This window comes from Equus caballus, chromosome 3 (genome assembly GCF_041296265.1).
Source record: "Equus caballus isolate H_3958 breed thoroughbred chromosome 3, TB-T2T, whole genome shotgun sequence".
In the NCBI taxonomy this organism is placed as follows: Eukaryota; Metazoa; Chordata; class Mammalia; order Perissodactyla; family Equidae; genus Equus; species Equus caballus.
Genome location: NC_091686.1, coordinates 50,902,595 through 50,919,002, shown reverse-complemented (window position 1 = coordinate 50,919,002; position 16,408 = coordinate 50,902,595). Strand labels below are relative to the sequence as shown.

The following is a 16,408-nucleotide window of genomic DNA, read 5'->3' as shown; positions in this document are numbered from 1 at the left end:
TGGAAAGACCCTATACTTGGGAGTACTTTGTTTAATTATTCTAGAGGAGCTATATTGAGTATGGGGCATGGTTTTGTGAAATTAATGTAGGACGAGTGAGTGATGGAAATCAGCAACTGTGGAATTGGCAGGCAGGATTGTTAGGCAGAAAAACAGTGCTAAAGGAGACTGGAGACTATGATCAAGTGTTCAAGTCTCTTTCCCGCTCCTAAATGATAAGGCAAGTTTTTAAACCAATTTGTACCTTGGTTTCCCATCTTTAAAAATGTGATCCATTCATTCTTTCACTCTACAAATATTTGTTCCACTGTTCGAATTATTTTCAATGTCCCTTCAACTATAAAAGTCTATATCGGCTAAACAAGTGGGCTATCTTATTAAACAAGATCTGAGATAACTGGTGAAAGCATATACACATAGAACCTTAATAAGTCCTAGATTAAAAGGCAGAAGTGCAGGAAGCTCCTGTTTTGCTGTATCTTCTGATCTTTTTTTTTTCTCATTCTGTGTTTCTAGTCTCACCTTTTTCCCTGTCCTCTCCACCGTGCCAGTAATCTTGGCCTGCTGACTTCCACCCTCCCCTAAGTATCTGTTTGACCCCATTAGTTCTCTGATCCTCTTAATTCCTCCAGGAGCTCCTGTCATCGAAAGGCAGTCAATTTATTTTTGATGACTTTCTCCTCCACTCCTACACACACACACACACACACACACACACACACACACACATTCACTACACACACTCTTACTACAGCTCCTATTTCTCAAACCCAGATCTTTCTACCTAAGGACAAGGTTGGAAAGTGCCCAGTGCCCCGGATGAGGGCAAGCCACCGGGAGGTGAAGAACAAGCTCTGCAGCTGGCCGGCTGGGCTGCTTTTCGGATGGAAATTGTTGTTTTCAGAGAGGGACGCTACAGAACTCTCAAGATGTGCTTCTGAGTGACGGACAGGGGTACATTTGCAAAACAATTTGAGCATTTATAATCTCAGTGACTGTTAATAAGACCTGACTATGAGCATCAGGATATGCGTTTTTGCCTACTTTTACTTGAAAGCCCCTCAAAAAGAAATATCACCTAACTGGGAATAAAGAACAAATTCACTGAATGATTCTAAAAACCTTTCTCTTTTGGGGAAATCCTAGACCCACTGTACTGGAAAGAAGAAACATTTTTGGTATGGGGGAAATTTTAAGTTGTCAGTAGAAACTTGGTCCCCTGCTCTGTGTTATGAAGAGCCAGGATTTTTATTTTTAGTTAGAGTCATTAGAAACAAAGAATTTCCACCTTACTTTGACAATAATGTCTCGAGTCTTCAAATAGACTATTAAATTAGCCCTATTGTTATTCATGGTGACTTCTTTCTCTCTAGTTATTTCTTTCCACTATGAATAATTTGATAATGTGATTAATGTTTTGACCTTTTTAAAAGACCTTATAGGGAAAAAATTACAAATTACTATTGATCCTCACTTGAATGCACACTGTATTTTATTTGGGTCATTGTTTCATGTAGTAATATTATGTATTATTGTATAGCAACTTGTTAGTGGGCCATATGTGAGATAGTGATCAATGGTTCAATGTCATCCTTGGAAGGTATACTGAATAAAGTTTTTTTCCATAAGTCAGCACTGGCCCTGATTCTAATTAACATTTTCAGTGTCGATTTGAAGTATGGAATAGGGAGTAAGCTTATTAAAAATGCAGATTACTTTATATTGAGTAGGGGTGATTATTGACTAGAACCACACTGTAAGAATTCATAAGGACCTTGACAAATTAAATAAGGTGATCAAAAGTGAGATGAAGTTGAATAGGGACAAATATGTGATAATCCACTAAGAGATGGAAAAAACAAACTGTGTATGTGTGTGTGCATCTATGATAGTTCTAAATTTGAGGATGAAGGCAGTTTCAGAATAAAACATCTGTCAATTATAAATTTGAAATGTAGCATTGGTGTTTAGAAGGAAAATGACCAAAGTCACCTAGCAGTGTAAAAGTTGTTCAGGCCTTTAAAGGTTACCATGACCTATTTATAAGGCCCCAAAATTATGCAAAATTTACAGTAAAAGAAAAAAAGATGACTTAGTTAATAAGAATGTAAAAAAGTGAGTAATAGATGCTGTGTGTAAGAACTAAAGGAATTTAGCATTTACCTCAGCAAGGGGAAAGCTAAAGAATAACAAGAAGAAGTGTTTTATTACATAAAGAAATATTGGACTGGAGGTGGTGAGTAGCTATTGTCCATTTTCACTGAGAACAAAATGAGAGGCTTAAGTGAAATAGGAGAGTTTTAGGTTAGGCATGAGTAAGGACTTCCTGATGTTAAGCTTTCTAAGTCATTAAAGTGCCTTAGGAAGAAAAATAGTGTCAGTTTTGGGGGATGGTTTATATGTCATTAAGATATGTAATCGAATTACGTGATACCTCCAGGAACTCTTTCAACCCTCTGCTGTTATGATTGTATTAGGATTCTTAACACTATTTGGAAATTTGTTGATCCTCAGAGAAATTCATGGGAATTAGTCAAGTCCTTCCTGTATTTTCAATGATATAAGAACATAAAAATCCACTATTCTCCTATTGAACTCTGTTGAATTATTTGAGGACCTTGTCTTAACATAAATTTTACAATCAGCTGACAGTCAATGGTGAGATAATGAAATACTAACCATACAAATTTAGGATAATCCCATATTTGTTCATAGTGTCTTGGGGTAGAAATATCACATCTTTTCCATGATATTTCACAAAGAAACTGCATGTGCTTTGTATCATACACAGGAAAATTGCAGAGAATTGAATTCATAGAATTTTATAATGGAGTTTTGCTTACTTAGTGTATATATCTATATCTATGTATCATGAAAGGCTACTTTATTTAACTAATAAGCCATTTAAAATAGAGGACAGGATCATAAATGATAATTCTGTCAGCAGGTGGAAAAAATATAATTTCTTCCACATAGCAGGATCCATGACATGACAAAATTAGTTCTTAGCTTGTAACATGGGTCAACAAGTCAGACAAGCCAATCGGATTTTCAGATGACTATTTTTTTACATTGGTATAGCGCTGTCATTTTGGAGAGAGTTTAACAATCTTTTTCTTGATTATGCCTAACAGCAGTAAGAAGGACAGAGCATTTACATCTTCCTTTGGGTTCTCTAAAATGACCTACAATATCCACAAGCCTGATCAACTTTTAAATGTCTATGGGAAACACAAGTCTCTCCAAGCACAAGACAGTGTTTTCCTAAGTAGTCCACGACATCTGCTTTCTCAAGTGCATCTATTTCATATGAATTTCCAATATTACCTGTGACCGTCCTCTCTATAGCACATGGCAGATGGGGTCCCCCTGACTACTGTATGGGGCAGAGGGTGCTGGAAATATTCCTCAGTCTTAGAAGACTGGAGAGTCATCTGCTGGGCTGTAATCCTCCATGCTTAGTAATCCACCATGTAGAGACAGTGTTCAGAAAGGACAGGTGTCTTCCTCATGAGTATACCTACACACTTTTTCTAGACCAAGCACACTTGAAATTGTGATGGATATTGAAATAGTTCTTAAAAATAAAGATTGAATAAGTATTCTAAAGAGGTTCAGAGCATGAAGACCCGAAGCTGTCCTTTATCTAATTTATTGCGTTGTGCCACATAAGGGCGGGTTTGAAGCCAGGTGAAGATGCAGGATGGGAGCAGGGAGAGAGACAGAACAGAGGGATGGAGAAGGCTGCCCCACTGAGGCCTTATTCAAGCGTGTCACATGGAGCCACCCTCTTCCACTGGTCCTCCACAAATCCTCAATCCTCTTTGGTCCTCGTATGGCTCCTCTTACAAAGCACCCTCTCCCTCCAGGGGGCCTCCACTGGGAAACTCTCCCTGTCCCCACAATTAAAGGAGTCCTAGCCCTCTGCCCTGCCTGGTATCATTCAAACTTGTTGGCCTCAGAATTCAGGCTTCTGCTGTCTTGAGAAGGAAAACATTCTGTACCGTCAAAGGAAGGAAGACACGATCACTTCAGTGCAAGTACATTCTCTCCACTAGGCATAGCTGTGGCTGGGTTCCTCTTGAATTATCTTGCCCCATAAATTATACTCAGGCTGTACAATCTACTCTTCTATGAGAGAATCATATTTCTTCCACTAATGTGACTTTGGCCTTAATCTTTTCAAAATAAGAAAACTAGGATTATTGGGCTAAAGAACATTCAACTCTTTCCTGAGCTGCTTTCATTAAATAATGGCACCCCTCATGCATTTCAAGTAGCTCTCACTGAGCTCTTCAGTGCGGACTGAGCCATCTGCAAACCAAGTTTTCCTCTGACATCAAGGAGTGTGAGAGTCCTGCTTACCCCACCATTTACCCTTGATACCCTTAAATTTCATCAGACTTTCTTTACAAACTTGTATCTGAGGAGTTTGGGAAACTTCACTGAGGTGGAGTTATTAATATGCAGAATGTGGTTTCTGCAAGGACAAGTTGCCCTTGGCTATGCTGCAAATAGGAAGGTGGAAAGCCTTCCCGTGCTGCTTATGCTGTTCTCCTCTAAGTGGAGCATACATAGTCTCCTTTATTTAAATACTCAACCCTCGAAATAAAAAATCCTACAATCCAATTTTCTGAAATAATACTTAATATTACCAAAGGTATCCGTGCTCCTTGTTCTGGTAATTGTCTCTTCTTTAGCTACTAAAACCATGAATTCTTTTATATGTGTTAATCATTTCCGTTAGCAGAGTTAGTTGAGCCTTTTTCTTCAGTGTTCCAGCTTGCTTCTGGTATTTGTGTCAGAAGGCTCTCATCAAACCCACCACTACTCGTCAGCTCTGTCTCCACTGTGCTTCAGCAAGTATCCTTTTCAGGAACAGACCTTCCACTTTGCACCGCATCCAACATCTACCAGAATCATGCGCTATAACCTCAGCTTTTCCAGATACTTTGCTTCAGTCTTACTTGTTTGGGTTTTCTTTTTATTTGCTCGCTTCTGAATTTATGTATTTTACATATATGGCAAAATGTCTTGACAAGAAATTCACTGGTGGTCCAATAAGGCCTTCACAGCTGATTTAGCTACAGGGGAAATCTCCAAAGCTCCCTTAAAAGGAGGGGGAAGGTGTTAACTACAATATACTGCTGGCCATGATTAGTCACCCACAGAGTGAATGCCTGGTAATGTGTAATAAAAATCCCATTTTTATGCAATGCCAGTTAAACGGGAATGCTGGCTTTCCAAGATGGAAGCAGCTTTCTAGTAAAGAAGAGTAGCCGAAACAAATGGGCCTCATGGATTGCTTTTTTCCAAACTCTAGGCTGCGTTCTGAGTTTCAAAGATGAGTAATAAAAAATATATGTATCTCATCAGAATCAGGAATGTGTATTCTAATGAGGTAAACAAAGAAGTAAAATTTCGTAACACAAAGCTAAAATGCGAACATATTCTAAGTGTTACAAGATCACTGAAGACGCAGTTGAGTTTGATCTTGAAGGGAAGGAATTCACCAGGTAGACAAGAAAACATCTTATGCTGAGAGAACACCTGCTGGGCAAGGAGTGATGAAATGGTATGTTTGCCTCCTAAAGTGAATATGAATGAGGCAAAAGCTTGATTCTGAGAATGGAAAAAAAAAAAATTAGGCCAAATTTTGGAAGGCTCTTGAATGCTGTGGCATTTTAAGGATTTTCTAAGAGCAGTGGGGTCCATAGGAAGTGTTCAAATAAGGCAGGGATAGGGTCAGGTTTGCATGTCAGAAGAACACTTTAGCTGTGGTATGGAGGATGGATTAGAGGTAAGTGAGAGTAGAGTTAGGGAAATAACTTTCTAGTAGAAGTGATAAGTGTATTGGCAATGGAAAGGCAAAGAAGTGACAGATTTTCAAGATTTAGGTGGTAAAATGTACAGAACTTGATAAGAGATTAGATGGGTGGGGGAGTTAGAAAGACCATCAGTGAGGAAGAGGGCTTAAGCTGAGAATGAATCTAATTGTTGGGAAAAATAAAGAGATGGCAATTCCAGAACTCATAACAGAGAGCAAAGTAATAGTAATAGTAGTAATAAAATTAATAATTGCAACTACCAGTAACTGAGCACTTCCAGTGTTAAGTACTAAGCTAAGTGTTTTTTATCAGCATCTACTTCAAACTTCCAGATACCTTATTATAAAATTATTATTTCCCCTATTTAATAGAGAAAAAGATTGCAATTTGGAGAAGTTTAAGTAATTTGTCCAAGGAATGAAGTTTAAATCTTTATATCTTCCAAACCCACGTTTTTAGAAACTAAGAGGTTGCCCAGTGCACAGCTGTCAGCAGTATCTCTCGGTGGCAGGCTTGACTTACCTGACCACCTCCATTCATTTTCCAACAATTTCTCCTGCTTCTTGGGTCTCAGAGACACTAATTCTCACTCTGCTGGCCCTCTATTATAGCAAATTAGTTGTTCTTTTAAGTTTTAAATTTTAGAGCACTTTTTCTGCTGGAAAACCTACCTCTGTACTCTACCCACGATAGCTCTCGGCCGCTGCAATCAGGAACAGCAGTGGGCACCAGGCGAGCTCTTTATGTGGTTGCTGATGGACTCTTGGAGCTACAACCATATCTGTCATTTGGCAGATACTGAAGTCAACATCCAGTGGAGGAAACTGGGGAGAGAGGGTGAGAGAAAGAACCTGCACTGAGTTGGAGGACACTTTTAATACACCCTACTTGTTTGTCTCTCTTCCACGGTCAGCCCCTTCACTTGAAGCATCTAGCACCTAGCCTATCAACCATGGTCCGTTTTTCTCCCCTTGAAGAAAAGTCCCTTCTGATATGATACCTGGAGTTGACTTGTTCCATTCCATCAAAAATGGGATTAGACTTCAATTCCCCAGAGATAGAACTGGCAGCTCTCTCGTGTTGTTTGTTGGTGAGCATTCCACACAATCAAGCTCAAATGTTTAAAAAAGAAAGAAAAGAAGGAAGGAAGGAGGGTTGGAAGAAAAGAAGGAAATAGAGATGGAAAAGAGAGGCTTATGAGAATTATTTTAAAATGTATGTGGGTAAGCTATTCTGTTCTTAAATAGGTAAAAATATGAGTCAAAGTTCACTGAAGAGGGGATAGATAGATTTTTAACTAGCTGACAATTTTACAAACGTTAAGTTGCAACACATTCATCGTAACAATTTCATTAACACAAAGTCATATAAGTGTCCCAAAGAATTTGCTATGAAGAAAGTTATGACCATTTAGTATCATAGATTCATACAGTCTGGTACTTGGAAAGGAAATAGACAGTAATTCAACTTCAATTCATGAATCTCTTCTTCGACAATATTTGTAAGGGGTCATCCTGCCACACACACAAAAATCCATTAGAAATCATTAAGTTGGGCATGATAAGGATAGGAAACATTATATTAATAATCTTCATATGGAAACAATAGATAACTTGATCAAATGCTGATGTAACAGTCCTCTTATCATCACTCTTTGAGGAGGACAATGTTATTCTCTCCATTGATAGTTGAGGAAAGTAAGATTAATAGGGGCTAACATCACACAGCTCACAAAAAACAGATCCACTTGACTCTAAAATCTAACCTACCCATCCAGTGTCAAAGCTATTGCTATCAGGTATATCTAATATCAGACCATCACATTCATCAAAATTAATTTTCAGTGCTTGAAGGGTTTTGTTTATTCTTCTCATAGAGAGGGTTAGCAATCAGCCTAGATCCACCCAGCTTCCAAAAATCTACTTTTACAGAAGTGCCCTAAATTACAGTTTCTCGGTCTATGTAATGTTCATGCTAATAACTAAACATCACTTACCTATTAGCTCTCAGTATTGTTTAGTAACCCTGGGTTGCTAGTTGTATAGGACACCAGTTTGAAGAGTAAAAGAAGACCCTTAGTAAGAAGTTGGGAAAATAAGGCTGATTCAAGTGGCAAAGCATCTTCTTTCTTTTGTAATTCACCACTTAGAGCTATGGACACTCACACTTTTTACTTTGTGTGCACGAGCTGGGGTATGGGGTTGGCAGATGAGGGCTCAGGTTGAATAGACTCTCAGAGTGATCATTTGCTGAGTTCTGAGTGACTATATGAGGGTTTTGTGTGGTGAGGAGGAGAAATGGAATATAGTAGTATGAATATGTTCACAATACACTCTTTTCTGGAATGCTCTAAATTTTCCCATTCTTTCTGCTGTCTGGATAAACACTGCCAATTGTTAAAAAAGAAATGTCAATGTTTGTCATGGTTGATTAATTTATATATTAGATACTTATTAATTATTTTAGAATTGTTTTGCATTTTAAAACAATGATTGGACATTTCTAAACAACATCCACTCAGATATTGACCTTCAGATACAGTTTTTTGAGGATTACCACTTGTAGAATAACCTACTAGATTTCTTTAAGGGCTCATAATATAGATGTTAGCATTTCTGCTACTCTTGCTCTAAACTCTTATTAGCATGCAAATAACAAAATGGCCTCTTATAATAGGCACTCCCTTTCTGTGTTGGGCTCCTAAAACAGTCTTCTCTCTCTACCATAGCTACCTGTGCTCATTTCATTTTCCTTCATTTTATTTTTGTCACCTTTGGTACTATCTTGCTGTACTATAATGGAATAATACTGAATCAGATAAGCTGTAATTTTTATTGCCAGCATAACTCAAGGCAAATTTATAAGCTGAACTTGATATCAGAAATGAAGCTAGAGGGAATATGCCTTTGTTCTAAGTTAGAAAATGCTCTCTATTCTAAATTTCAAGTACATTGAAAATAAACTACCCTTTTTGGAATTAAGAACTTCACACAGACAATATATTAAGATATTTCTCTAAAAAATTTATTGTGGGGGCCAGCCCAGTGGCATAGTGGTTAAGTTCATGCACTCAGCTTCAGCGGCCCAAGGTTCACAGATTCAGAATCCAGGCACCAACCTAACACCCCTCATCAAGCCATGCTGTGGTGGCATCTCACATAAAATAGAGGAAGATTGGCATAGATCTTAGCTAGTGACAATCTTCCTCCAGCAAAAAGAAAAAAGTTGGCACTAGATGTTAGCTCAGGTCCAATCTTCCTAACACACACACACACAAAAAATTATTATGTACAAAACCATTTCACCAACTAAACTGTTTGTATTATAATTCTATATTCAGCTTGTAAAGCTAACATTTATGGCAATGCTATATCACAGAAACCTGATTATATTAAAGATCCCAACATTTGATCTCGATTTTCTTTTCATGGAAAGCTAAGAGGCAGCATTAATTTATTTAGCAGTATTTTACCAGTATGACTATTTGAGCAAACCTGTTATATATTTAGATATAGGCATAAAAAAATTTCACCCCTAGACTATGATCTCTCTGCCACCAAATTGAAGCCTTTTGATAGCCATAACCAAGACTGATCGCTGGGACTACCCAGCAGCAAGTGGCGAATCCTGTGCCCAGACAGTTTCTGATGGACCCTAATAAGCCTTCTCCAGCCATAAACCTTCAGGCTTTAGATGGTGCAAGATCTGTACATCTACCAAGCCTTGGCCCTTGTATTTATAGAAATTCAAGGAATGAGGCCTGCTATTACAACCTGTATCGAGATGTTTCATTTCTTTCCCCTATGTCACTACTTAAGAGCATCCTCCACTAAACACTGGGAAATATGGTAAAATGTTAATATTTTGAATACATTTTTATTCCTAGTACTGGAAACAGCAGTAAATGAGAATTAAATTGCTCTTTTGAAACGAAATTTGTATTGCTATGTTATTTCCAAGATAATTATGATATGTCCCAGGAGAAAATGCCCTGTCACTCTGGTGTTAAGTTGCACACTAGCTACTTGTAGTTCACTTTTATTCCTGCTCTCGCCCTCAATTTTTGCTTATTCTGTCACTTTACCTTATCTTTTACAAGTGGTAGAATTAGTTCAATAGCTGTAGAAGATTCCAGAAAATTCTTCTTTTCAAATAATCCTTTTTAAATGCATCATTTTATGCAGCAGAAGTGTATAGCAAAAAGGAATTATCATGGTGGTTTCCACAGAGAAAATGATATACACCAACAACATAAAACTCAGTAAAACTCAAATTAAATTTTGCTGAAAGTTACCGTTAGAAATTGGCACAAATACTCCTCTAACAAATACAGCCCATAATTTATTGTTTGCAATACAATTTTACACATGACAGAAACTAGTGATCTGCAAGATTATTCCCAATACCCTTACAAAATACTGGTTTTGGTTGCAAAGAGCACCCCCCCCCCCCCCCCCCCCCGCCCAGGAAATTTTTAGCAAACTCCATCCAGACACACACCAAAAGGTCAGAGGTATACATTACATGAGATTCATGGCCCATGGTTGTCAAGGGCTGTGGATGTTTATTCTTGTTCAAAATGTGGTATAGTGTTTCAAAGCATCTGCTCCCATTCCCAGGGGTTAGCGAGTTTGAAGCGTGCCAGCATTTAATTTTGAACAATATGCCAAAGACACATATTTGTTCTTAAGCGTCAGTCATTAGAGTTGGGTGCCTATACAAATTCAATGAGTTCCAGTGGAGTAGTAATTAGTTCTCCAAGTTAGAAAGTATAAAGTGGCTTAGACACTGAAATGAAGGAAATCAACCACCAATCTAGAGATGGATAACAGGAGACGAGTAGATACCATGTGTACCTCAAAGACTGATTTGAGAATCCTGGAGCATTATTCTGTAAAAAAGAAAGCTGAAAACATATGCAGCTTCCCAGATGCATGAAATTTACTCTATCTGAATACAAATAGAAGTCACACACACACACACACACACACACACACACACACACACAGCCCTAAAGCAAATGTAGCGAAGGAAATATAGATACAAGAGTAAGCATCCTACAGTAGAAACAATATGGACTTGGGAGCCAGAAGATCTACATATGAATCCTATCTCTATCCCTCACTGACTGTGCCACACTGAGCAAGTCAGTTCTTCTCCCAACTTAATTTTCCTCATCTATAAAATGGGTGAAATAGTTCTGAACATGAGGCATTGCTGTGAGGATAATATTTGTCAGTAGACTGGCATTTATGTAGTGGCCAGCCAACAAGTAACTACTATCATGAATACTAATTTTTACGTATACACTTGATCTCAAAACATGTTGTTTATGTAAAATGTAATTATTTTATAAAAATATTTAAGCCTTATCACCTGAAAGGATATAGGTTTAATGTTTATAACATTGAATTTTTTTAAAAAACCAAATGACTATATGATTATCTAGCAATCTAATTTAATTTGTCTTTGCTTTGATAAGATTGCTAGATTTTTTTCATAGTGAAGGGTCACCAAAAAAAACATTACCTTACTGATAGAAATTGTCACCTTTCCTTCAGTAATGATTTTGTCTTCTCATGATTTGTTACAGTACTGTATACCCTAACAGCAATTCTCCTTGTATATGACATCTTAATATTAAGAAGCAAGAAAATAAAAGGAATTTGACATCCTTATCTTCACATTTATTGCCAATTGCCTCCCTTAACTTTATTTCCACTTGAAAATATTCAGTGCTCTCTATTGTGTTTCTCTTCTCTCCCAATAATCAAGGTCTCTCCAGGACCTTTCCAAGCAAACAGACATCCCTTACGGCACAGTCCTGGACTCCGCAGTGTATGAGCATGTCCGCATGAAGGGAATGAATCCTTTTGAGAGGGACAGCATGTATTCCCAAATGTGGCGGATGATCAACCGAAGCAATGGATCAGAGAATAATGTTCTGGAGTCCCAAGCAGGCATCCAAAAGGTACTGGTCATAGTTCTTCATTCATAGTCTACCATTTTGTCTCTCATATTGAAGTTGCTTAGTTGAGATTGGGTTATTTCTTTTGTTTTTATTTTAACTTTGACATAGAGTTTTCAGTTAAATTATACCTTCTTTTGATTTAAAGAAGATTTTGAGATGATTCAGTGCACCAGTAGAGGGAATTCAAAGCCCTCTCTGGTGTGTCTAATGGACCTGTTTCCAAAGGATTTCCAAAGCTAGAAAACATGACCTGGTATTTTGTTCAGAGCAGGGTCAGGGACGTATACACATGGGGACTGAAAAGGTTTTTCAAATCCCGTTCCAAATATCATACAGGTTATCCAGTTCTTTCAAATGACTCAGGGTATTTTCTACACTGCACTTGTTTTTAAACGAAAGCCTTATCTTTACTTGTGATTATGTGAAGCTATCTGTGAGTAAGAGTTAATCTTGTCAACAAATAAGTTTCCTACAAATGTCTGTTTCTATTTCCAAAAGTGAAAATCTGTATTTATATCTTATTTTTATATAACAATCACTTAAAAGTTACTTTCCCAAAAAAAAAGGCTTAGAAAGCCCTTTTTGTGGAAAACATGAAGCTTGTTTTTATTCTGGGCTATAGTTTATAAACATGTATAGAAGCAATTCTTCCTCAGGCTCTATCAACTTCCGTGAGAAAACTGAATGATTTTTGCTTAAAGTTGTCTCCAGTGGTTAGTACAGTGAAAATCACAATGATTGACCTTCAGTAAATAATTGTGGAATGAATGAATGAATGTCAACTACAGCAGAAATGGTGGTATTCACTTTTTCTTTGTAACCTTTAACAGCAGACTAATTTCGACCCCAAGTCTAAGTTCCTTGTTCAAAAGGCAAACTCGATGCCTTATTGGAGAACATTTCGATGACCGTAAAAATTATCCTGCTACAGGTTCTAGCATTATTCTGTGCCTTTCCTATGATGTCCTTTACCTGCTGCTGCTATTGTTATGGTTCCCTGGTGTCAGCCTAGTAATTTTTGCAGTCACTACATTAGTATAATTATTTTGAAAACTGATGATGCTGACATAAACCTGTTTCCAAGTAGTAGTAAAGCCTTTAAGAAAGTGAATGGCCTTGAAATGTTAGCAATGACTGCTAACTCCTTCATCCTTGTTATATTCATCCCAGTTTCCCAGGGCCCAGGGATTGATCCTAAAATATTTATTTCTTGTTTTTGTCGAGAGGTCCACTGGCTCCTGGAAGTTTAATATGGCATCCGCCAATTACTGGGGGTGATGGGGAGGGCGGGTGAGAATGGGTGAGTGAATGGACCTATATGTTGTCTGGGGGAGAGGGGAGGGTAGACATTTTAGGATTTACTAGGTACTTATAGGATATAAATGAATTTAAACCTCAGCGTAAGTATACTGAATGGTTGTTAGAAGAGTCACTTTCCTTCATAGTGTCTACTGTTAAAAAGAATTTTGTTTTCTTGAGGATGAGTATAGATCGAAATTTGTAGTTTATATTTTTATTCCATTTTAGAAGCCAAAGATCCCACACTCTACAATCTCTTTCTATACTGTATCATTCCAGAGAAAATTTACTTTCTTTTCGCCAAGAAAATATACAGATAACCAATAAAATATTTTTTTTAAAACATACATATTCACTTATTTATTTTGTATGCACTCATTTTTGCTAAGTACCAGTTATGTACCAGTCACTGATCTAGGAACTAGAGGTAAACTCAACCACAGGGAAATGATCACTGGATTCATGACATATAGAGTCTGGTGAGAGAGAGAGAGAAAGAAACTAAAATACATGAGGACCAAACAAAATGATTTAAATTGTGATAAATGCTAGGGTGCTTTGTAGAAATTAAAGAGGAAATCTACTTGAGGAACAGTGATCAGGTACAGTTTCCTGAGGAGATAAAGTGTTAGCTATGATCTGCCTGATTAGGGGCTGGTCTTGTTGAAGAGAGAGAGACAAGCCTTCCAGACAAGGCTTAGCATAGGCACAGGCCTGAAGGTGCATTCAAGAAACCGATTCAAAATCAACATGAACTGGAGCCTGTTGAATCAGAGAACACAGAATGAAGTTAGTGAGCAGGGGATAGATTAAGAGGACCTTGCTGCCCTTGGTTAGGAATTTGGATTTTATTTGAATGGCAAAAAATGCTGCTGAAATAGGGGAATGTCATGATTCATTTTTATCTTTCAAGACGATCACTTCAGCTGATGCGTGGGGATTGAGTAAGAGTATGCAAAGCATGGAAATAGTGAGGCCATAAGAGACTCTTGTAACTTTCTGAAGTAGCCAATCAAGTGGATACATATAAGTAAGGTCTTGTTTTATTCTTAGGTTCTTATAAACACACACGACCCATATCCCTTACATTCTTTGTACTAATACAAACTGGGTACAGCTCCTACATCCTAGTATTTCCAAAATAATATATGAATCATAAAGATATAGGATATCAATTACCACATAAAAGCTTTAGGTAGTCATATATGTAAGATACGCACGTATATTTTCTAAGGGCTTCAGTATTGTTTAAGAAAATCTCTCCCTTTCCAAGTATGTACATACAGTTTCCTACATTTTGTGAGTCTTTTATTCTTTTGTTTTTTACTTTTATGTCTTTTAACCATATGGAATTTAATTTGACATTTGTATGTATGTAAAACTAAATTGTAAATATCCACACTGAGAAAATTCTAACCTGAGATTCGATGAAATAAAGGTGTTTTAGACTGGGCTATTGATAATTTTGCAGCCTGTGCTGTGAAATTTAGTTTATTATTATTTAGGTTTTACTACTTCTTTTTCTTTAAATATGTAGCCATTCCATTAGCTTTCACCTTAGATTGTTGTTTCTTATGCTGTTGTTAAATGTCATAAATATTTTAAAAATCTGTTATGAAGAACAGAAAGAACTCTCATCTTGGAGACAAACTATCTGGTTTTCTTTCCTGGTTGTTCCACTTCTTAACTGTATAACTTTGGGCAAATCACTTAAATCACTTGGCTTCTCTAAGACTTTCCTCATCTGTAAAATGACCACAGTGGGGGAATTAAAAGTCTGGGCTTTGCATGCACATCAACATGGATTTGAATCCAGTTTTGTTTTGTTTTGTTTTTGCTGAGGAAGATTTGCCCTGAGCTAACATTCATGCCAATCTTTCTCTTTTTGTATGTGAGCTGCCGCCACAGCATGGCCACTGACAAGTGGTATAGGTCCACACCTGGGAACTGAACCCAGGCTGCTGAAGCAGAGGGTACTGAACTTAACCAGTGGCCACAAGGGCTGGCCCCAGTTCATTTTTAAAAATAAAAAGTATAAATGTGACTAGTTACTTAACATCTCTGGGCTTCAAGATTTTCATCATGATGATAAGAATTTCTACCTTTTATGGGTTTTGTCACTATTTTAAAAAATAATACATGTAGAAGTATTAATAAATAGTGTGATTAGAGCCCTAAACTAATAAGACAGTCCTGAAGATTACCTGAGAGAATGTGTATGTGAGGGATTTGTAACTACAAAGCTCTATTTAATATTTCCTAAAGTTGTTAGCAAAAGTTCGGTCTCTGTTTCCAGTGTCAATCCAAATAACAAGAACAGAGTCTTGGGAGAAAAAGGAAAGCTTTACTTTGCCAGGCAGAGGGAGCAAAGCAAGGATCAGTGCCCCAAAAGTTGCTTACTCCCTGTTAAGAAATGAGTAGGGGTGTTTATTTGGGGTTTTAGGTAGGGGAGGGGGACCACAGACTTCTTGGTCAGCGTTTTCCCATCCACCTGTGTCTGGGGCTGCTTCCAGCAGAGGAGACAAAGGATCTCTCAGATGAGTGTCCTTGGCTGTTTATCTCCATGGGGGAAGGTAGCCTCTGACGTCAGGAAGCCAAGAAGTCGGGTCTGGGAAGCTTCAGTTTCTTGGTATTCTCTGGACATTGGTTTCTCTGTAAAAGAACTTCAAGGTCCTGGGATTAGCCACAACTTTAGTGGGAGTCTGGCGTGGGGACATCTGGACTTCAACAATCTGTAACTTCTATTTGGTTGTACAGCTCAGGGAGTCAGAGGCTAAAGAAACATATGAGTGTAACTAAAGACCCAGGAAACTGGGAATGCAGGTTTTTACTTTTAACCCCATACATGCCAGGTTCACTGTAGGGGAACCAATATCAGGGTAGATATTAACTAAGAGCTGGTAACAAGCTTAACTTAAAATTGTGACATAATAAAAAAGATAATGCAATAAAAGAAGGAGAGAATAATTTTTACTCCCTGGTATTCTGCTGATAAAGAAGACTTATGAGTTTAAAACTGAAAATCAAGTCCCCAACTACTTATTACACCATATTTATTCAGTTTTCTGATTTACTAGAGGGGTAGTAAAGAATGTCCTTATGAAATTATACCGGAAAATATCAAGGTGAAGTTTGCTTGTAGTATATATTTCTTTCAACTAAAAACAGACAGTTGAAAACTGATTAGACAGACAATAGGTAATAATAATAAAATGAATTTTTGTTCAATTTGCAAGGTCTTGACCAGCTTCCGTTAAAACACAAAACCAACCAGCAAACAATAACCTTCTCACCTGCTAAAGCTCACTGG

At 37.5% G+C, this 16,408-nt stretch overlaps 1 protein-coding gene across 1 annotated transcript in view; it reads left to right on the top strand.

Annotated features, from left to right (window-relative positions):
* The window catches only part of GRID2 (glutamate ionotropic receptor delta type subunit 2), a 1,371,230-nt gene that overhangs the window by 1,135,013 nt on the left and 219,809 nt on the right, over positions 1-16,408 (top strand). Inside the window, exon 13 of the mRNA XM_023638677.2 lies at positions 11,604-11,799. Within this exon, the coding sequence (XP_023494445.2) occupies positions 11,604-11,799 (196 nt within the window). The remainder of the gene's footprint in view (positions 1-11,603; positions 11,800-16,408) is intronic.